We start from the raw sequence: 22524 nt of genomic DNA, 5'->3' as shown, positions 1-22524 counted from the left end.
CCAGTCATATTATCCTAATGATACAAAATGAAACACATTTCCTGAGAAAAACAACAAAGCTCTGCTAAGTGAAGCCTTGGAATCAGAAAGGTTTATTCTCACCTTTGCTACTGAATAGCTAAGTGTGATCCATTTACCAGCCACCTGTACCAGCCTGTTTCCACATCTACAAAATGGAGTAATAATAATTCCTTCCAAACCTAGTTCACAGAGCTTTATATCTCAAAGAGCATATGAAAATACTCTAAAATTTAAACCACTATACACATGTTAAATCACAATAGCTCCTTTGGCAAAAACCTTACTCACATTTTCAGTCACTTAAAAGAGTTTTTTTTTTTTTCTTTTATTTATTTATTTATTTATTTATTTATTTATTTATTTTTGGCTGTGTTGGGTCTTCGGTTCGTGCGAGGGCTTTCTCCAGTTGCGGCAAGCGGGGGCCACTCTTCATCGCGGTGCAGGGACCGCTCTTCATCGCGGTGCGCGGGCCTTTCTCTATCGCAGCCCCTCCCGTTGCGGGGCACAGGCTCCAGACGCGCAGGCTCAGCAATTGTGGCTCACGGGCCCAGCTGCTCCGTGGCATGTGGGATCTTCCCAGACCAGGGCTCGAACCCGTGTCCCCTGCATTAGCAGGCAGATTCTCAACCACTGCGCCACCAGGGAAGCCCCACTTAAAAGAGTTTTTAACAGAAACAGCTTCTACTAAATACAGTCCAATCAGCATTTCAACGAACTGTCATAGTAAGTGATATTTCCAACTCTCTGTCAATATGAGTCTCTCATACAGTATGAAGAGGAAAGCAACCCTATCATTTATTTTGGGGGAAAATACCGTACTTGTTTAGCCTTCTTTAGAACTGTTCCCAGAAAAAATTTCATACCTTAAAACTACAGCTCCAAGAAATGGTAGAAATCAACACCTTTTGTTTAACAGCGGGACTCGAGGTCTAAATTAACTCAGCGGCAAATCCCTTGGCTCTCTGCGCCTCTGTCTCCATCTCTAAAATGGAGACCGTGACACAATCCTGCCAGACTGTTTTAAGAATCGTAAATAACGTAAACGCAGCTTTTGGGTCACAAGAGGGGGGACTGGACTTCTCAACCCACCAGCCTATAAACTTAGAACGCCTGCCTGTCCCAGCCCAGGCAAATCTGTTACCAAGCTGGCTCTGCTCCAAACGGCCAGAAGAATAAAGCAAACGTCAGTAATTGCAGAGCTAGAGCCTCCACTGGAGGACCAGGGGTCCTGGTTATTCATCAAGGCTTCACTCCGCTCGGCCTCCATCGGCAACTTGCGAGCATCGACCTCGGTTACATCTGTGAGGGAGGAAGCGACTGGCTCAACTGCGGCATCACTACCGTAACTGGCAACAGCGTTTCGCCCCACTGTCAGACACGAGCAAACTCTGCTCCTGGCCCGCACTGCGGAGCTCTGAACGACCTCATCACTGGACACGCAGTCCCCGAAGGAAGGAACGTCCCACACCGCGCCGCCGCCGCCACCACGAGCCACGGCGGCGGCCCTACGTTCCCCGAGCGAGGCCGGGACCCTGCCGTGCGGTCCCCCCGCCGCTTCCACCGGCCCTGCGCCCGCCCGCGACCCCGGCCCCGGCTCCACACCTGTCTCCGCGCTCCCCGAGGACTGCTCTTCCTTCCCGAGGGGTGCGACCACCGTTCCTGGGCAACTGAGAAGCCTGCGGAGAGGACGCTGGACTTGACTTCTCTGAGCACGGAGGGGCAAACTGGTCAACAGCCCCAAACCACGAGCCGCCATTATCAAAGCGGCAGGAACACGGACGAAAGGGCGCCGGGCTTCCGCGCATGCGCGCGGAGGAGGTGGGAAAGGATGGGAAGCCTAGAGGGTCAAACTAGGCGAAGGACGTTCGCTTATACAAGAGAGCGAGTTGCGGCTTGAATGAGGCTTTCGCACGTGTCTGATTTCCCCTCTCCCACGGTTCTCTAAAAGAAGGCTCCCAGGAGAACGAGCACGCCACCTACTCTTTCAAACTGAGTCATGAAAATAGAACCAGAGAGCAAGGGCATGAGGAAGGAGCACTGACTTGCGAATCTATACTTAGAAGACGATAAACGGTAACACTTTTTCTTTACCAAACACTGTTCTAAGTGCTCTACGTGGGTTGACTTTTTTAATCCTTACAACGGGCCTGTGACGTAGGAACTCTTATCTCCATTTATTTATGGGGAGGTTAAGGCGTAGAGATGTTGAGTAACATTCCTAAAGTTCTACAGCCAGGCAGGGGCAGAAACGGAAGTTAAACCTAGGTTTCCTTGTTCAGGGTTTTTTTCTTTCCCTCCCTTCCTCCCCTTCCTTCCTTCCTCCCTCCCCTCCTCGCTCCCTCTTTCTCTCTTTCTGTAACGGTTTGACTGAGATTTAAGTCATATACTACACAATTCACCCCTTTAGGTGTACCATTCAATGGTTTTTAGTATATTCACAGAGATGGGCAATAATCACAGTCATGTTTAGAACACTTCATCACCTCCAAAAGAAACCTTGTGCCGGCTAGCTACCACCCCTAATCACCACACTCCCCCCAGCCCTAAATAACCACGTACCTACTATGTGTGTCCTCGGAATTGCCTTTCTGGACATTTCATACAAGTGGAATCATACAATGTGTGTTTTTTTGTGACTGGCTTCTTTCACTTGGTATAATGGTTTCATGGTTCGTCCATGTTGTAGCATCTATCAGCACCTTATTCCTTTCTATGGCTGAATAATGCTCCATTGTATGAATATGCCACAGGTGGTTATCCTGTCATCACTTAAGAGGCATTTGGGCTGTTTGTTTTGGGTTGTTTCCACCTTTTTGTGCTGCTATGAACTTTCATGTACAAGTTTTTGTGTGAACATATGTTTTCACTTCTCTTGGGTGTATACCTAGGAGTAGAATTGCTGGGTCACATGTTTTAACTTTTTGAGGAACTGCAGGCTATTTTCCAAAGCAGCTGCATCATTTTCATTCTCATCACTAGCGTATGAATGTTCCAGTTTCTGCGCATTCTTATCAATACTTCTCATTTTCCATTGTATTTACTTATTCCATTCTATTTTTGCTCAGTAGAATTCTAATTCTAAAAAGTTTTTATAATAAGCATGTGTCAACGTATTAATTTAGCCATTAAAAATTAAATATAGGGCTCTTGAAGGATAATGGTAGTGTTTTATTCTTTAAACTGTGTGGTGGGGCTACAGTGGCTCATTGTATTAGAATTCTTCTTACCGTACACATGTTTATGAATGTTATTTTGTATCTACCCAATGTTTAATAAAAAGTTACACTCATGTTATCTGATTCTTTTTTTGTTAATGACTGCTCTTTTGGAAAGGCCAGTGCAAATACATTCTGGTCAATAAGTTGGAGGTTCTGGTTAGCTGAGGTCAGTTCATTCAGGTTTCTGTACGTCCATCAGTAATTACCCCCATATTGCCAAGGAGGAGGGCGGATGGGGGAGAGATGAAATGGGAGGTTGGGACTGACAGATGCAAACTATTATATATAGAATGGGTAAGCTACAAGGTCCTACTGTATAGCACAGGGAACTATACTCAATATCCTGTGATAAACTATAGTGGAAAAGAATATGAAAAAAAATATATATATATAAATATATAAATATATATATATATAACTGAATCACTTTGCTGAGCAGCAAAAATTAACACAACATTGTAAATCAACTCTACTTCAATTAAAAAAAAATTATCCCCATAGGTTCTCACAAACATGGGAAAAAGCAACCAAACTTCAAGGTATTACTGAATATTTGTTACAGATGGCAGCCTTAATTTATTTACTTACAAATTTACCTTCTATTATGGATTGAATTGTGCCCCTGCCAAAAAAAGATACATTGAAGTCCTAACCCCCAGGACCTCAGAATGTGACCTTATTTTGAAATAGGGTTATTACAGATGTAATCAGTTAAGATGATGTCTACTGGAGTAGGGGAGGTGTAACTGGTGTCCTTATAAGAAGACAGCCACGTAAAGTCAGACACGCAGGGAGAATACCAGGCGATAACAAGGCGGAGATTGGAGGGATGTAGCCAAAAAACAAAGAACACCAAAGATGGCAAGCAAACCACAGAAGCTGGGAACAGACAAGAAAGAATTCTTCTGTAGGTTTCAGAGGGAACGTAACCCTGATAACACCTTCACTTTGGACTTCTATCTTTCAGAACGGTGAGACAATAAATGGGAAAGTAGGGGCTGAGGGGCATAGAAATGAGAGACTTTTAGCATCTTGGTATTTTTTTAAAAAACAAACAGGTATTATTTTTATCATTAAAAAGAAAAAGGAATCCTATGCAGATTGGAAAGCCAATAGAAAAAGAATTAGCAAATTCTTAAATTGTGTCTACATTTCATATGCCACTAAAATACTTTTTACGCGGTAAGCTAGTCTTTGATAAAATGTGAACGTGTGTGATATAAGGCTCCAGAAACCATATATTCAGGTTGTGCCCATGTAATTATTAACTCCACACTCTTTCACTCTCAAAAGTGTTCCCATTCGGATGATAAATTGTCCGGCTACCTTACTAATGCCCTTTCAGATCCTGGTTTCCTGTTCAAGTCACCAAGAAGGATTTTCACATTCAAAGCTGAATATATCGACTGAGAACAACTCAGCAAGCAGAGGTGCCAGGGAAAGCTTTACTAGCAAAGAAAAGCAAACTTATAGTCACTGGGATTTTGAAAGGAATGAGCTATCACAATCTTGCAATTTCTGTGAAATTATGTTTTTTATCTATAAAATCATGAAAATTTTGCATTCTCTACAATATTTATATTTTTGCTGCAATAGAAAAATAACACTTTTCCTCACTATAGAATTAAATTAGTCAGCCCTCTCTATCCACCGGTTCCACATCTGCAGGTTCAACCAATCACAAATGGAAAACATTTGAAAAATAAAATTCCAGAAAGTTCTAAAAAGCCAAACTTGAATTTTCCCCATGAAGGCAACTATTTACATAGCATTTACAGTGTATTAGGTATTATAAGTAATCTAGAGATGATTTAAAGTACAGTTGGCTCTTGAACAACACGGCTTTGAACTGCGTGAGTCTACTGACATGTGAATTTTTTTCAATAAATATATCGGAAAGTTTTCTGGACATTTGTGACAATTTGCAAAAACTTACAGGTGAAACTCATAGCCTAGAAATATCAAGAAAAATAAGAAAAAGTTTACGTTATGAATTCATAAACTATATGTAGATACTAGTCTATCCTTACATAGGCATAAGGTGAGTGATATTTAATATGAAATTAATAATGAGTTAGTTTCCTTACTCTTTTATAGCTTTGCTTTCAAAGAATTACATTACCGTACCGTATGCCTCCGTCTCGTAATTGGAGAAGTCATGTATCAGCCTATCATCCTAGGTAAGTGGTTTTTTAAAAAATGTAACAATGTTTCCAATACTGTATTATGACTATGATTGTAACACTGTATGCCATAAAATTTTATGATTCATTCATTAGTGCATGTGAGCTGTGAAGCAATCTTATCCATGCCACTAGGCGACCATAAAGTAATCATATTGCTGCTTCCTCGTTATCAATGCAGAATTGTTCTACCTGTAAATAAATACAAATTTCCTTTTCACATTATCTTTTCATATTTGATGGCTAGCGTTAGTAATATGTATGACATCTACAGTGTTTTTTATCATATAAAACAGTATTGATGTAGGTACCGACAGACAATTCATCTTATAAACAGATGACATAAACTTAAAATATCAATAAATCCGATACAGTAAATGTATTTTCTCTTCCTTATGACTTCCTTAATAACATTTTCTTTTCTCTAGCTTACTTTATTGTAAGAATACGTTATATAATATATAAAACATACAAAATATGTGTTAACTGACTGTTTATGTTATTGGTAAGGCTTCCAGTCAATAATAGGCTGTTAGTAGTTAAGTTTTGGAGGAGTTCAAAGCTATATATGGGGACTTCCCTGGTGGCGCAGTGGTTAAGAATCTGCCTGCCGATGCAGGGGACACGGGTTCGAGCCCTGGTCCGGGAAGATCCCACATGCCGCAGAGCAACTAAGCCCGTGCGCCACAACCACTGAGCCCGGGTCCCACAACTACTGAAACCCACGTGCCTAGAGCTCATGCTCTGCAACTAGAAAAGCCACCGCAATGAGAAACCCCCCTCTCGACTCAACTAGAGAAAGCCCATGCGCAGCAACAGAGACCCAACGCAACCAAAAATAAATAAATTTTTAAAAATAAAATTAAAAAAGAAAAAAGCTATATGTAGATTTTGCACTTCCCAGGGGCAGCACCCCAACCTCCTCATTGTTCAAGGGTGGACTGCATACGGGAAGATGCATGTAGGTTGTACACAAATACTGTGCCACTTTCTATAAGGGACTTGAGCATCCGTGGATTTTGGAATCTGCAGGGGTCCTGGAACGAATCCCCTGAGGGTACTGAAGGACGCCGTACTTTACTTTTCCCTTCAAATCATCTTTGAGTAAAATCCACGGTTCTCATGCACAAATGTCTGAGATCCCTGCCCTCCTATTGTTGTCGAAACTCGCCCTCTGTTCACCGGTGCCGAAGAGAAACACAGAGACAGTTTTGGGTGAGTGGAAAGAGTAGTTTTCATTGCTTTGCCAGGCAAAGGAGGCCACAGTGGGCTAATGCCCTCAGGACTGTGTGACCCACCCTGGAGTGGGTAGTGAGGAGTCTTATACTGTTAAAGGAGCAGGGTGTGATCAACTTGTGGACACTCTTCTGATTGGCTGGTGGTGAGGTAATTGCGAGTCAGCGTCATCAACCTTCTGGTTCCAACCAGTCTGGGGTCTGTGTGCTTGTGGGCAGCATACAGTTAACTTCTTCCACCTGGAGGGGGTTTCAGCAGCTGCAAAACAGCTCAAAGGACATGGCTCAGAAGAGTATCTACAGTCTTTTTGGAGGAACTAAATGTCCTTGACTTTGTTTAATGGCTAAAGTATTATTATTTTGTTTGCTTGACTGTTTTCCTTTCTTTCTGCACTTTCTCACTTCTCTGATTAAATTTATTTTTCGACTGAAGTTCTTCTACAGACAAAAGGCAGGTGGAAGACACGGGTGGTGGTCTATTCTGGGAAGGCCTCGTAGGGTCCTGCTGGGTTACACCATGTGCAACCACAGAGCTGATGCTAGAGACTTAATCTCCTTTATCAAATGCCTGAGTGTTCAGTCAAAGGTGGAACTGTAGGCTTCTGCTGCCTTCTCTGCATCACATCATCTAATCAGGAAATGGCCCTTAGGGCACGAAATGGTCTACCTGGCCCAGGTTTTCATCTCTCGGCAGCAAGGAAAGCTCACAAACCCCTTTCACTAGCTGTTGACCAACACATGCAGAAAAACTTGCTTATATGTTGGTAAACAAATATATATTTATCTTAATCCCACCCATCCGTTCATGCATTGCTTAAGCCCAGAGAACCAGTCTCATAGCTGTTCTTCAAAGCTCAGCCTAGCACCTTGCATGAGGGCAACCCCTGGCTAGTAACCGGAGATTAGGCAAAAGCATCAGGAAGTGGGAACAAGAGCAGTGGCCTGGGAGTCAGGAGGCTGCATTCTGGTCCTGCCTCGACCCGAATCTGCTATGTGTGTCCTTAGGAAGGAAACTCAAGTTCTTGCTTTTGTCATTTTCGTCTGCTAAACTGCAGGAAGAGGAGCATGGGATCTTCTCTTTCCTCACAACACCAAGACTTAGAATTCAATTAAAACATATTCCCTTAAAATTCTGTGCCAGTACTATAAGGTGCTATAAGGTTTATATCAAGAGAAAACCATGTTGACTGTCATACGGCGTGAAGTAAGTCAGAAAGAGAAAAACAAATATCGTATATTAACGCATATATGTGGAATCTAGAAAAATGGTACAGATGATCTTATCTGCAAAGCAGAAATAGAGACTCAGACGTAGAGAACAAACATAGGGATACCAAGGGGGGGAAGGGTGGGGGAGGGTTGAATTGGGAGATTGGGACTGACACATATACATTACTGATACTATGTATAAAATAGATCACTAATGAGAACCCACTGTGTAGCACAGGGAACTCTACTCAACACTCTGAGGTGACTTAAATGGGAAGGAAAGCCCAAAAAGAGGAGATATATGTACACATATAGCTGATTCACTTTGCTGTACAGCAGAAACTAACACAATATTGTAAAGCACCTCCACTCCAATAAAAATTAATTATTAAAAAAGTGAAAAAAGAAGAGTGAACCGCGTTTCTGCCCTCAGGGATCCACCTTCTGCTGAGGTGAATATAGGTAAGTTGCGTCTAGTGGTAAATGCTAGACGGGAAGGGAAGCCTGAAGCAGACGTTCCCAAAAAGGTGCGGTGTGTTGTGAGGGAGGGGTGCGCCGCTGGAACAGACAAGAGCGGTTCTCTCTCTCTCTGTCTCTCTCTCTCTGTGTCCGTCTGTCTGTCTCTCTCTCTCAAGATTGTGAGCAGGTTGATGTTATAGGGATTGTGACTCACTCATCCCTGATCCTCTGGCAGTAAGAACATAATAGGTTCACAATTCATTGAATTATGAACTAAATTTTAAAATACTGGTGCTGATGCAGGGCATCTATTCATAAGCTGACCTATTAGTTTTCATTTCCACTTGGTTTGATAGCCATTTTCTTCCATTTGCTCCCTATACAGTAAACAGACTTTTTATGATAATTTTACATGTTTGAAGACAAAGAATTTATTAATCTTCTACCAGTTTGGAATTAAGATAATTTGGACAGAGATGAGACTAAAGTTACCTTTCCATTGTTTATGAAACCGGGCTTTGGAATGAAAATTAAAATGCCAACTATGTGTGACTTTCTTTGAACCAGTCGGACTTTTTCGAAATTTCCTTCAGAAAGCTTGGCAATACTTTTCAGAATTACAAATGCATATAACCTTTGCAATTCTATTTCTAGAAATTTATTGTAGAGACATACTTTCTCTTAGAGGGAGAGAAAATAAATAACCTAAATGAAAGAGGAGACTCTTTATCTGCTGAACTGGGACAATCTTCAAGATACATTGTTAATTCAGTATCTTGTAATAAACCATAATGGAAAAGAATATGAAAACGAATATATATGTGTATAACTGAATCACTTTGCTGTACAGCAGAAACTAACACAATATTGTAAATCGACTATACTTCAATTAAAACAATTTTTTTATTTAAAAAAGATATATTGTTAAAATTGCTAAGTGAAGCAAACAGGGGGTAGGACACTAAACACACACACACACACATTTGCTTGTGTGTGTACAGACTATCTCTGGAAGGACACACAAAAGATCTAGAAGCCTTTGTTGACTTTGGAGATGGGATTGAAAGGCTGGAAGACAAGTGTGGGAGGGGATTGTTTATACCTTGTGCAGCTTTTGAACTTTTAACCATTTTGAAACATTATAACTCTAAATTTGATTTTAAAGATTTAAAATACTCCTTCATTAAAAAATGTAAAATGTCTCAAATCTACAGCTTGCCTCCAAGGAGATGAATTGAGGCTCTAATGACCAGGGGCAGGCAGGGAGACTTACTTTCTTTGTCTGCATTTCACACCTTTAAACTTTATTTATCATGTATATATGGGCAGAAAAGGAAGTATGTACCTTGAAGCATTTTAGATTTTCCATATAACTTGGTTTTTGAAGTTATTATATACATTCTTCAATGCTATATGGGTCAAACTACATTGAAAAATCATGTAAAGTTTTATGATTACGTATTCTAAATTTATTATAATTCAAACTGACCATTCACATCCATGTCTTTGGGTTTTATGGTTTATAGCCATTTTTCAGCTGTTACTTGCAGTTCTGTAGTTCTAGAAGCTATCTACTTAAGAAACCAAAAGCTTCTTTTAAAATCATATTCTCTTTTAGTTAATCTTTATGAGTAGGTTGTAGAAACCAGGGAATTAAGGTTGGCATGATGTCCTGTGACATACAATCGATGAAAATATGAAAATTGATCGTCTGATAAGCCAGTTGTTGAATATATTCAATGTGTTCATTATATAAACTCCTGTCTGCTCCAGAAGTTCAAGCCAGGAGGACTTCGGTGAATTATAGCCTGGGTATCAGCTGCCCATCCCAAACACTCACTAAAATTCAGTCTTAGAATTCGTTGGGATTTATAATGGACAAATACGACTGCCAAAGTGGTGTCTCATGGTTATATTATGCAGGGAGATCAACTGTTCCTATGCAGTTTCCACAGAAACGATGATAAACTGTTTCCCCAGTTCCTTGGTATCTAGGAGGTCATCTGCTGTCCACATTTAGAGCAGTCGCTCAGGCCGTTCTATTCAGATCGGCGGAGCCCCTTACCCCTTCCCCGAGTCTGTCTATCTCAGGTTGTTCAAGAATCCCAGGCACAGGCTTCTGCCAGCGGACGGTCCGGTCAACCAACACCGGGAGAAAGAACTGAGGGAATCTCATCAATTCTGGCGGCACAGGCCTCCTTTCCGCGCATGCTGTTTCTATTATGGCCACACGGGGTCACTGTTGGAAACTGGTGATTTCAAGCAGTGCGGCGCGGACCCCTCCAAAGCTGGCGAGAAGCCCTGCGTACTGCCGGGGTCTCAACGTCCCAGGAAAATAGCTTACATTCATTTTTAACTTACTCTGGGCCAGTATTGTATGCTGTCTAATTGCATCATTTTATTTAAACCTCACAATATGCCTGTGTTAAAAAAAACAAAATTCCACCGAGTAAATTTGAAGCTCTTGATTAGTTTCATTCAACGGTTCCTGAACTGGGCAGCACCCAACCTTGCAACTAAAAGGCACCCCAAGGGGTTATACAAAATGGAGGGTTATTATAGAGAGACGGGCGGGACAAGGGAGCTATTAGCAAAAGAAAGGAAAGGATTATTTTCAGGCCAGGACACTTTTTGGGGGGGTGGGGGTGGGTAAGGGAACAGCAGGGATTTTATCAAACAGCTGGCCTCTTCTTCCTCTGGGGGTCGCGGGGGGAATGGAAAGGGCCCACATGATAGAGGATGTCACTGGTGCTGACCAGAAAATTCCAGACTGGTTGATAAAGATTACATTTTCAGGGGAGGTTGAAACTGCAAATAGGTGAGGTATGAAGTTGAGGCTCGATATCTTGGGCTTTAGCCCAAGTGATGCCATTCTGGGCCTGTAGTTTTTCTCTGTAACACCCGTGAATTTTATTATTATCCCCATTTGATATATGCAAAAATTGAGATGTAGAAAGATTAAGTAAAATGACTAAGATCCTTTGGTGATCCTAACCCAGGTTTGACTGACTTTCTTAAGTCCATCCATTCAATAGGTCCTTGCTTTCTGACCTGGTAATTACATTTCTAGGAATCTGTCCTAATTAGAGGTGCACTTAAAGGTTTACATACAAAGATATTTGATGCAGAATATAATGGTAGGAATAGTGGAGGCAATCTAAAGGGCCACCAAGGAGGGACTAGTTAATTTATAATCCATCCATGGGTGAGAGTATTAATAGATTATATTTATCAAGTGATTAATTATTAGCGAGTCACAGTTCTAAGTATTTTGTTTTTGACTCAGTTAACCCTCACAAAACCTTAGGATATCTATATTATTATCATATTTCATCTAACCTAAGACATCCTCATTATAAGACACTCCATTATTTTATGCACCCCTAAGAAAAATCTGCCAATTAATCTAGGACTCAATGCTTTTTAAAAAATTGTCAATGGTGAGGTGCACTCTGATTTCAGCGATATTAAAATATGGGGAAAATGTTCATCTTAGAATTGATAAACTATTATCATCCTCATTTTATGGGTGAGGAAACTGAAGCATAGATTAAATAATTTGCCCAAGGTAAAAAAAAAAAAAAAAAGGCTGTGAGTAAAGGTAGAATAGTAATTAGGGTAACCAACAGTCCCAGCTTGGTCAATATCTCTTTCTTTCTCAAGAAAAAGTATGATATTTTAACAGTACTTTTTACAAACAACAACAGAAGACCCTTAAAGAAAGAGTAGTTCAGGCACCTCCAGACACATAGAGGGCTTTTGTACAGACCTCAAATCATGGGAAATATTTCTGTTAGGACCACAAGAATCTCTTCTATTAAGTGAACTAAACAGAGCTCTGAGCTACAAAGTTGCCTTAATTGAAAGTGTTGTGTGTCTTCATTCCCCCTGAGATGCTTTATATAAAGTAGTGGCACTGACAGTTTTTCTCTTTCTCCTGGGACTGTTTTTTAAAGCCGTTGCTGCTGTTTGGGGAACGTGAAGATGGAACATTAGATTGAGAGTCCTGTACACATGCTTAGAGTCAAATGTTTTAAAATGTGAACATCGGCTTTGGAAATGTGATACCAATGTTCCTGCAGTTTTACTTCGTATATTTCGCACTAAGTGTTCTTTCCCTTTGGGGATGCTAGGATTTCTGAAGTTGGTCCAGGGACCTGATTCTTGCATCAGAAGCATTTGGTGAGCTTGCTAAAATAGAGAGTTCTGGGTTGTACCCCCAGACTTATTTAATCAGACTATCTAGGGGTGGGATTCAGGAATCTGCATTTTTTTACAAGCTGTAAGTGTTAGGTATGCTCAGGCTTGAGAATCACTGCTCTGTGTGTGCGTCTGTGTGTGTGTGTGTGTGTAGAATCCCATGGAATTCTACACTTTTCTGAAGAAGTTGTTTATCCCATGAAAAACCCCTCATCTAATCTAGTCATTGCTAGAGTTATTATGCACTTTTCTCCATGGAGATGCTTTTTTGCCATATTTGTAATGCAGGGGAGGAAAACTTTTCCTCTTTCCTTCTAAGTTCTTTGGCTGATCTAATCATTAAATTGACGCAAGACACATTGAACAGAAGAAAAACAAATTGAATTTTTGTATGGAAGGGAGTCCATAAAAATATGAGACTCAAAGAAGTGACTAAAGCAAGCAGCTTTTATACCTTTTAGACAGAGAAACAGTAAATTTGTGAAGAATCCACAACACGAAGAAGTGTGGGCTTGGGGCAGTAAATTAGTGAGCAAGTAACAAGATTTGTTTACACAGCCTTCTCAGCCTTGAATTCCCTATCTCTGGTGATAAGGATGTCTTTCTACCCGCCTGGTACAGGGAGGATCACTTCACATGGGACATTTATTTCCTGCTTTCAGGGGGAAAAAGGAGGGTCAGTGTGTCTTGTACCAGCTGTTTTTCAAGTGAACTTAATTCAGAATAATCAATATACTAAACTGGTATATTTTGAGATGGTATATTTTACTCCCTCTTAATAGTAATAGTAATAATAATAATGGCTATATTTGCCTGTACTTTTTTTTTTTTTTTTTGGTCTGTGTTGGGTCTTCGTTGCTGCACACGGGCTTTCTCTAGTTGCGGTGAGCAGGGGCTACTCTTCGTTGTGGTGCGCAGGCTTCTTATTGCGGTGGCTTCTCTTGTTGTGGAGCACGGGCTCTAGGCGTGCAGGCTTCAGTAGTTGTGGCTCACGGGCTCAGTAGTTGTGGCTCACGGGCTTAGTTGCTCCGCAGCATGTGGGATCTTCCCGGACCAGGGATCGAACCCGTGTCCCCTGCATCGGCAGGCGGATTCTTAACCACTGCACCACCAGGGAAGTCCATGCTTATGCTATTTTTTTTTTTTTTTTTTTTACTTAGATTACAAAGAGTTCTACTGATTCACTTATAGGTGAGTTTTCATTGTGATCCTGTCTTTAATGATGAGGTCCATGACCTTAGATGCCAACAAGCCCATGAACTCAGACACATAGTCACCAGCACAGAAGTATTCATTTTTATTCTTGCCACATTTAATGCTGACTCATATCTTATTTTCTTAAAAAAAAAAAAAAAAAAAAGGAAAGGAAAGAAAGAAGAAAGAAAATTTCTTTGCAGAGGCAAGAGGGAAGTGAGATTGCGGTACCACGTTTCTTTCCTCTGCAGGCTGGTGTCCCTTCTTGGGGCCATCTGTCACTGGCTGCATTGCCCACACCTCTGGAAATGTTGCTGCCAACTAGCCACAGTGAGAATGCATTTTCCTGGGCAGAAATGCCTGCAGGGGCTGCAAAGCAGAGGAAAGCAGCCTTGAGTTGGAGGGGACTGGTATCTGGGAAGAGTGTGATTCCCTTGCTTGGGATGGAGTCCCATCTCGCTGGGCCAGACCACTACTGCTTGGTCTGCGGGGTATCCCCAGCTGTGATAGGAAAAGAGCAGCCTGCTTGAGGAGCCTCAGAGCTCAAGTCTCAAACACATTAAAATTAGGCTTCCTCCTGTCTGTTTCAGTGTTCTAAGAAAATGAGCATTCCATGGAGATCTCTGAGACCTAAAAATAGACCTTTAAATTGACCTTTCTAAAGAGACTCTTAAGATCTTCCTAACACCTCTGCAAACTGTGTAGAACAGTCAATGATTTCTTAGCTGGGTATTTCCTTCAAAATGTCCTGGCTGTGATCAATTTCAGATAATTTTCCAAGAACCCCAGGGAGATTTGCAGAGGGATAATCCAGTTCACTGGTAAAAATGATACCACTACCACACAGCTGATGATGCAATAAATAAAGCAACTGTTAGAAAACAGGCACCAAAGAAAACCGGAAGGTTTGGTTGCTTAAAGAGAAAAACCACAGCGATACAGCTTCAAACTGCTGGATTGGTTACCAGGTTTCTCCACACACTGACCCAGGGTTTCTGTTACTAACCTGAGCCCTCCTCAGCTGCAAGAAAAACCCAACCACTGGCAAGCTTGACTCTATTTCCCCTGTGTGGAAGACGTTAACTTTTATCATTCTATGTAAGCTATTTTTTCCCCTTATAACCTCTCACTGTTTTCTCCATTTAAACATTGGAATAAAAACCACATTTATGATGCATCCTGGTTTCATAAGTAAGGACACTAAAGCTCAGAAGATTAAGTAGCTTTTCCAAATCACACAGCTAGGGAATGACAAGGAAGAAAAAAAAGAAAAGAGAGAGAGAGAGGGAGAGAGAGAGAGAGAGAGAGAGAGAAAGAGAGAGAAAGATAGAAAGAAAGAAAGAAAGAAAGAAAGAAAGAAAGAAAGAAAGAAAGAAAGAAAGAAAAAGAAAAAAAAGAAAGAAAAAGAAAAAGAAAAGGCATCCGGATGTTATGTAACTGACACTAAAACCCTTGTTCTTTTTTTTTTTTTTTATAGTCTTTTTTTTTTAAACATCTTTATTGGAGTATAATTGTTTTACAATGGTGTGTTAGTTTCTGCTTTATAACAGAGTGAAACAGTTATACATATACATATGTTCCCATATCTCTTCCCTCTTGCATTTCCCTCCCTCCCACCCTCCCTATCCCACCCCTCTAGGTGGTCACAAAGCACCGAGCTGATCTCCCTGTGCTATGCGGCTGCTTCCCACTAGCTATCTATTTTACGTTTGGTAACCCTTCTTCTTTCTTTCACCCCAGACTTTGCATCAGGGAAAAAAAAAAAGGATACCAGATACTATGTAATTGATTATATTTGATTACAGTGTATTTATGGGAACAATATAGAGCAACATTTCTTTATAGTATGCTTCTCTAAAAGGAGATGCATGTTATAGTAATAATAGATGGGATTTGTGGGTCACAAAAGTTAGCCTCTAGACATAGTTCTGTTCTTTGCTAGTAACATGATTTTGGCTAAGTCACCGCCCTGACATCATCTTCATCATTTATAAAGTGAAGGTGTTAAATTAAATCACCTCTAAGATCTTTGCTTACTTTGAGAATTGATCGACATCAGCTCACAACAAAATTGAAGCATGGATTTAAGTGATTAACAGATACACCTACATGATGACTTCTGACCTATATCAGGCTGCTATCATCTACATCATTATCTTTACGTGAGGGGCATATTCTCAGAAAGGTCCTCTCTGAGCTTCGCAAGATCCAGTTCATAAGCATCTTTCACTTCCTTTTACTTCCTCCACCTTGTTCATTTCCGTCATGGCACTTGTCAGAAGTTGACCTCTTATATGTATTTGTTTCTTCAGTGTTCCGCTGTCCCCAGGCTATAGGTTCCCTGAAGGCCATTGAGTTTGTCCACTACTGTTTCCCAGCACCTGGAACTGTGCCTGCCATATAATACTCACTCAAGTGTTTGGTGAGTAAACAAATGAGTGAGCAAATTGCCTTCTGAATAGTGTGGTGGTTATTCTTTGCTTCTCACTTGCAAAGCTAATTTTAGAAGCAGTCACGGGGGGTAAAGGCAACAAAATCTTAATTTCTGTGCATTAAAAAAAAAAAAAAAATCAGAATGTTCACTACAATGTTGACAGTAGTTACGGCTGACCTGAGTATTGGGACAGGAGGTACATTTCATTATCTCTATTTACCAGAATGTCTTTACTTAACATAACTTGTTTTGCCATCAGATTTAAATTTTTACAAGGTACAGATTCTTGGTGTGGCCTCTAATTTGGAGTTCTTTTGGGGGCAGTTAAAGCTACAACCTGAGCACCGGGAACAGGGGCGCTTACATGTGGTGTGTCTGGAGCTTCTCCGACTTTAATTATCTACAGCTAAGAAGAGGCATCTTACTTTTCCAGCCCCTCTCGGAGGTCTGTGCCCCGGAATATGCTCATGAATCCTGGATCTGGTGGGTGATGCCCAGGTTGTTGACTCTCCAGCAGTTCAATTAGCTAGAACCACCCATAGTGGCAGGTTTCAAGCAACCGAGATGGGGTTTGGGGGAGGCTGGTGTGGCCTCTGAGAGCAGGGCTGCAGGCAGAAGTAGGGAGGACTGGCCAGCGGCTTCACAGACAATAAATAGCAGCGGATGGACGGTGAAGGCTGTCCCTGGAGTCTATTGATCCCCATAAGTGGCTCTTGAATGAATGACTTAGCACCCACTATGTCAAAGAATATCATAAATCTAACGGCTGCATAGGTTTTTGGTTTTTTAGTTTGTTTATTTATTTATTTACTTATGTAGTTTTAAAATTTATCTTTAAATTTTTATTTTATATTGGAGTATAGTTGATGCAGAGTTTTGAAAGTAACAAGTGTAGGTTAGAATTTTGGCTCTCTGTATTATCTGAGTAATCTCAGTTAAGTTACTTACTGTAAATTTCAGATTCTTCAAATGTCAAACAGGCCTAATGACCTTTCAAGGTTATTGTATGAATGATAAGAACTGACAAATATATGAAAGTATTGTGTTTTTCGAAAGTATTTTAGTATAGTATAAAGACACATAATAATGGATTTCACTTTTCTCCTGGTGTCAAAGCTGTGAGCTGTTGATAGCACTTGATGTTATTAAAAAAAAGGAAAGGAAAGTGTAAAAAGCAAAATGAAAACACAGTAACTTTTATTTGTTTCCCTTTCTATAAAGAAACTAAAGCTCCATGAATTTATTGATTTGCCTATGGTCACATGGACAGAATGTGGTAAAGCACAGGTGTGAATGCAAGACATGCTCTTTTTGCTTGCCCCATACTTCCATTCTCTTGGAGCTTTCTGAAATTCTTACCTCAGGGGCCCAAGCCGCTTTCTACCGAACAAGAATTCCCCAGGGGATTCCTAAGAGGCAGTGGGCAACACTGATCGTAAACCCCGCCAGCATCAGCTCGGGAGTTCAGATTATGAAGGAAAGTGTCCGCTGCCACTGCTGGCCCGAGGGGCCAGCCCAGGCTGCAGCCTCGCTCTCAGGACGGACCCTCGATGCCCTTCTCCCCTTCCCATGGCTTTACTGTTAGAACAGAGATGAAGCTCCAGGAATGACAGAGAGATGGGGGCCCACGATCACCCTTCGTTGTTGGAGATTTTGTTACTTGGGTAGAAATAAAAGTTATTCCGATGTATTATTGAGTATTAGAAAAGGGAGGGTAGAGTACAAAAACGAATAACCTAAAGTGTGTCAGAAGTACCTAAAAAGGGTGTCACAAGTACCTGGACGCAGCTCTTTGCTGGTAAATATTTAACAACCAGCTTTGTGAAAGCCCTGCCCCGGTTTGTAGCATTTGCTGGTTCCTGTGGTGTAAATACTCCCACGATGGCCTATTTTAAGCTGCTAACTCGAGGCCACCAAGTGCAGAGTTGGAAAGAGACATACAGGAACCCATCACGGTGTAGTATTTCCACCATGTGGATGTAATAGACATGAGTGAGAGCCCGGAAAGCAATAAAAGGCAACAAAATAATCGGGAAGTGGTAAGTTTTTCATATTTATTACATTGTCTTTAATATATATTTCATTTACTTGTAATTTTATATAATTTTATTTTTAGTCATGACTGTATTTAACAACCAGCTGTCACAGATCCCGAAGAGTTTATCACCGGCTCTGTGAGCTGATAGAAATAGGCTCCATCCAGCATGTCTGTAGGGCTTTGGGTGAGGACCCTTGTTTTGGGGAGACCCTTGGCCTTGGGGGGCTGTGCTCTGTGCCAGAGCTGGGTGGGTGAGTGCGAAAAACTGCCCGTCCATCCGCCCTCAGCATCCATGAGAACATCTCAGGATGCTCTTAAGCCCCAGCAGTGCCTCTACACACCCATCATCCCACCCAGAACCAGGCTGAGAGGGGGCAGGAAGTCTCTCTGGGCTCCCACAGACCCCAAGAGGCATTAAAGCTGGTTTCCCTTAAGCATAAGCTAAACTAGCGTTCCATTTCTGAGGTTTCCTGGGCTCAGCCCTCTTCCACATCTCTACCCCCTGGGAGACAGCTGAAATGCTTTCAGAACCTCTCCTCCCATGGTTAGAGATAAAAGATTATCCAGCTGAAGACCCAGTAGAGGTATGTCTGAAATTTATTCACATCTGGCAGAAGGGAGCCAGAGGCTAGAGCCTGAAAAGGAAAACCAACCTCCTGCAAAGGAGAGGCCCGGATGGGAAAGCAGTGGGAGGCCTTTCACAACTGGCTGATGTTCAGTCCTGTTCTCCTTCGAGCGGCACCAGCAGACCCAGCCACGCACCCAGGCGTTTTTGCGCCCATCTAACCCCGTGCTGGTAGATGCAAGACGTTGCTTCTTTGGATTTGGGATCAGACATGGATTAGCGTCTGGTTTCCTTGGACACATTAGTTAGCCTCTTCAAAGTCATGTAAATGCTACTGGCAAAAAAGAGAGACTAGTGCCCGTCTCAGGATAGCAATGAGCCGAGTGCCCGGGACGTAGTTAGTGCCTAAAATACGACAGCTATTACCATTATTTTTAATATGGTCGGAACGTATCAGGCTGCTTCATTATTATGAAATCCATCCATCAAAGCATCTTGATACTTAGAAAGATGTTCTCATGAACATTAATCCCGGGCTTTGATTAAGAAAGGGGAGAAGTCTCCCCAATACACACTGAGAAGAATCTGTTGGCAATTGTTTTTAGTGCTGTAACTGCAACGGCAAACCCCAAAATGTGTTTAACTCACTGGGTTTAAACTAATCACGCGAGAATAAGCATGCAACACCTTTTTTTAAAGGTTGTTGAAATACTAATCCGGCCAATTTCCTAACATGTAGTGTGTGAAGAACACCGTTTCAAAGGAGGTTAGTAATGATTGCTTTTGGAGAGGATGCTCTTCTGGTGATTTTTTTTTTTTTTCTACCTCTACATTTACACGTGCAGATCAGCCTGTGCTTAATTTTTTAAAACAATTCCTTGCCTCGCCCAAGCAATAAGTTGCCGGCAGTCCCTCACATCGTGTTTGCAGATGATGTGTGGTCCTGGGATGAGGGGACTCTGGCTAATAAGGAGTCGTGGGAGGTGCTTAGGAGATAATTTCCACAAATCAATCAGGGACTGCTCCAACATTTGGGCCCATGCAGTTTGGGGGAGCTTCACTGCTGAGCCCTTGTCCCCCCTCTAAAAATGGGAAAAATGAAAGCTATTGCGTTGGCCAGAGGAGAGAGCCTTGAACAGTTCCTGGGGGCATCCCAACCCATGTGGTAATCTCGGAAGCCCGAGATTAAGAAATGCTGTACCAGGAGTTTCCATTTGGGAGGTGGAAGAGAGAAGCACAGGGCAGTAGTTTCTGTTTTCAAAGTGTGGTTCATGGACCTCACATTTGGGGAAGTCACAGCACAAAGCAATGAACAAAAAACCATAATACATTTCATACAGAACGGCGTGATGTAGGTACTTTGAGAGACCCGAGTTTTAGCTTTCTGCACATGAGAACAGAAGATCTCTGACTCACACCTAGGTCCAGTTTAAACACGGCCTTCAGAGATAAGCAACGGCCACAGCTGAGAGCATCTGGAAGCAGGGGATTTCTCACCCCATCTCCCCCACGGGAGGACTCCATCTCTGCCCCGGGCCCCATTGCCCTCCTCCCTTGCTGTTCCCACTTTACACAGTGATGGCAAAAGTTGTGAGTACAGAAGGTGAGGAGAGGCAAAGGAGGGATGAGGACAGAGAAGACTGTCCCTTTCATCCTTGTCTGCCCTCTGGGTGGTCCGCAGGGGAAAGCCTTGCATGCTGATGTGGCAGGAATACAGATACCCCCGTATTCCTTAAGGCATTCAGGTGCCTCTGCAATCTTCTCTGGGATGCCGTAGGGCGGCCAGGGCGGCGGGGAGGGCAGAGCAGAATGTAATGATGCACACGTGGTGGTCCCCACAGGTCTGATGGAATCCTAATCCACCTCAAGATGCTGAGCGAGGGCTTCCCTGGTGGCGCAGTGGTTGAGAATCTGCCTGCCAATGCAGGGGACACGGGTTCGAGCCCTGGTCTGGGAAGATCCCACATGCCGCGGAGTGGCTGGGCCCGTGAGCCACAACTACTGAGCCTGCGTGTCTGGAGTCTGCTCCGCAACAAGAGAGGCCGTGATAGTGAGAGGCCCACGCACCGCGATGAAGAGTGGCCCCCACTTGCCACAACTAGAGAAAGCCCTTGCACAGAAACGAAGACCCAACACAGCCATAAATTAATAAATAAAAACAAATACTTTAAAATACATGTTATTTAAAAAAAAAAAAAAAAAAAAAAAGATGCTGAGCGAGGCCGGCAGGTCCATCGCCAGCAGCTGCAGGGGCCCGGGCCGGGCTGGAGGAAGCAGTTTGGGTTTCAGGTACCAGAGGAGCAGGGCCAAAGCCCAAGAAGCATCAGCCTTGGCGGTGGGTCTGGTGGTCCTGAATCTCCTCCCCCGATGCTTCATCCTTCCATCTGCTGCGTCTTTTTAGTAGCTTCCAAGCTAAATTCTCTGACAGTGCTTGCAAGTTTTGCAAATTACAGCTTTGTAACTTAGAAAGACTTAATATGAAAAAGTTCAATTATCACTGAAATCCACTCACATTATCATAAGAAACTTACCTACGTCAATGAAAAAAATAAGACCTACTGGACTTCTAAAATACAATTTCAACTGTTCAAAAAATTTAAAGATTGTAATAATGGTTTTAAATTGATTACTCACGTGTCTGTACAGTTTCTCATCTGAAGGTTATTGTCAGAAGTTTAAAGAGGTCATTGTTTAAACCTCTTAATGGGTAAATATGTAGAGCTGCAACAAAAGCCAGACAGAAACAAGTTATGCTCATGAAATCAGGCTCAAGTTCCTCTTAACTTTAAAAACATCTTATTTAAAGCTTTACTGAAATTCAGTATTTAATGATCTTCCTCAAACCCTTTTGTATTTTACTGTTATTATAATTTAAGAAAATGAAATACATTTTTCACCAAGCCACATATAGGTATCCCCTACTTTTTCCCAGTTTATCCCAGTATTCTCTAAAAATATTATATTTTATGAATATGAAGAAGACTGGAAAGCAGTGTCCTGTATTCTATTTATTAGTCTAGAGCCCATTAGGCTTACATAGGTCGATGCACTGACTGGGTCACCTACCACTGTTAATCGTTTTGGTTCTGTTGAGTAAATGAGCTCTGATTTCCAAACTACAGATGACAAACCTATTATTGTCCCAGGCTGCCAGTGGAGAAAGCCTCTTCAAGTACACTGCAACCTTGCAACTCAATTTTCAAGTGCATTTTGTTGGGTGCAAAGAGCTTCCAGAGCTGTTTTGTAATGTGCTCTAATCAGCCACCTGTGACCGTGCACACTCCCGCTCCGACGGTTTCTCCTTGGCAAGTTTAAACCCCGCTTTTCTAGCACGCTGAGCAGGATTGCTTTTGCAAGCCTGTGTAACCAAGTCTTGACGGAGAAAAATGCAAGTAGTCTGCAAACTTTTTCTTTCTCTTCAATTGTCCTCTCTCTCCGGTAATCCGGGTCACCAGATCCAATCTTTGCTAGACTTTAAAAATGTATTTGAGTAGACTCTCTTAATTCACCCCACCAGACGCAATCTGCTACTGTATAAGCAATGAGCAGCCAGAGAGAACCCCGCTGGGGCAGCCATTTCACCAGCTCCCTAAAATGCAGCTATATTTGGAAGACCTCTATGTAGGAAGTAAGGCTAATCGTTCCCAGAAGATTAGGTGTGGTTTTCATGAGCTCATCAAGCGGGTGGTTCCATGTTTCTATTTTTAAAATTGTTTATAAAGATCATCCTTCGTTGGTCAGAGACAACAGATAGAGGAGAGACGTCTC

The 22524-nt window shown here is 42.0% G+C and overlaps 1 protein-coding gene and 1 long non-coding RNA gene across 5 annotated transcripts in view; one reads left to right on the top strand and one right to left on the bottom strand.

The window, feature by feature from the left end:
- The window catches only part of MTPAP (mitochondrial poly(A) polymerase), a 133335-nt gene extending 131524 nt beyond the window's left edge, over positions 1–1811 (bottom strand). For all 3 annotated transcript variants that reach the window (XR_009007361.1, XR_009007360.1, XM_007188428.2), the window contains exon 1: positions 1624–1811. Coding sequence is in view for 1 of the 3 variants with exons in the window: in XM_007188428.2 (XP_007188490.2) it covers positions 1624–1777 (154 nt within the window). In the remaining 2 variants the exon portion in view is untranslated. The remainder of the gene's footprint in view (positions 1–1623) is intronic.
- On the top strand, positions 1805–20707 carry LOC130707479 (uncharacterized). Of its 2 annotated transcripts, XR_009007362.1 has the most exons (5): positions 1805–2094; positions 5337–5419; positions 13686–13716; positions 16032–16141; positions 20598–20707. It is a non-coding gene; the product is annotated as an uncharacterized LOC130707479 (long non-coding RNA). The 2 variants fall into 2 exon arrangements; XR_009007363.1 differs by lacking the exon at positions 13686–13716.
- Positions 20708–22524: the final 1817 nt, after the last annotated feature.

Source organism: Balaenoptera acutorostrata, chromosome 3, assembly GCF_949987535.1.
Source record: "Balaenoptera acutorostrata chromosome 3, mBalAcu1.1, whole genome shotgun sequence".
NCBI lineage: Eukaryota > Metazoa > Chordata > Mammalia > Artiodactyla > Balaenopteridae > Balaenoptera > Balaenoptera acutorostrata.
The sequence above is the reverse complement of the archived record's forward strand: the minus strand, read 5'-3'. Positions and strand labels throughout refer to the sequence as shown.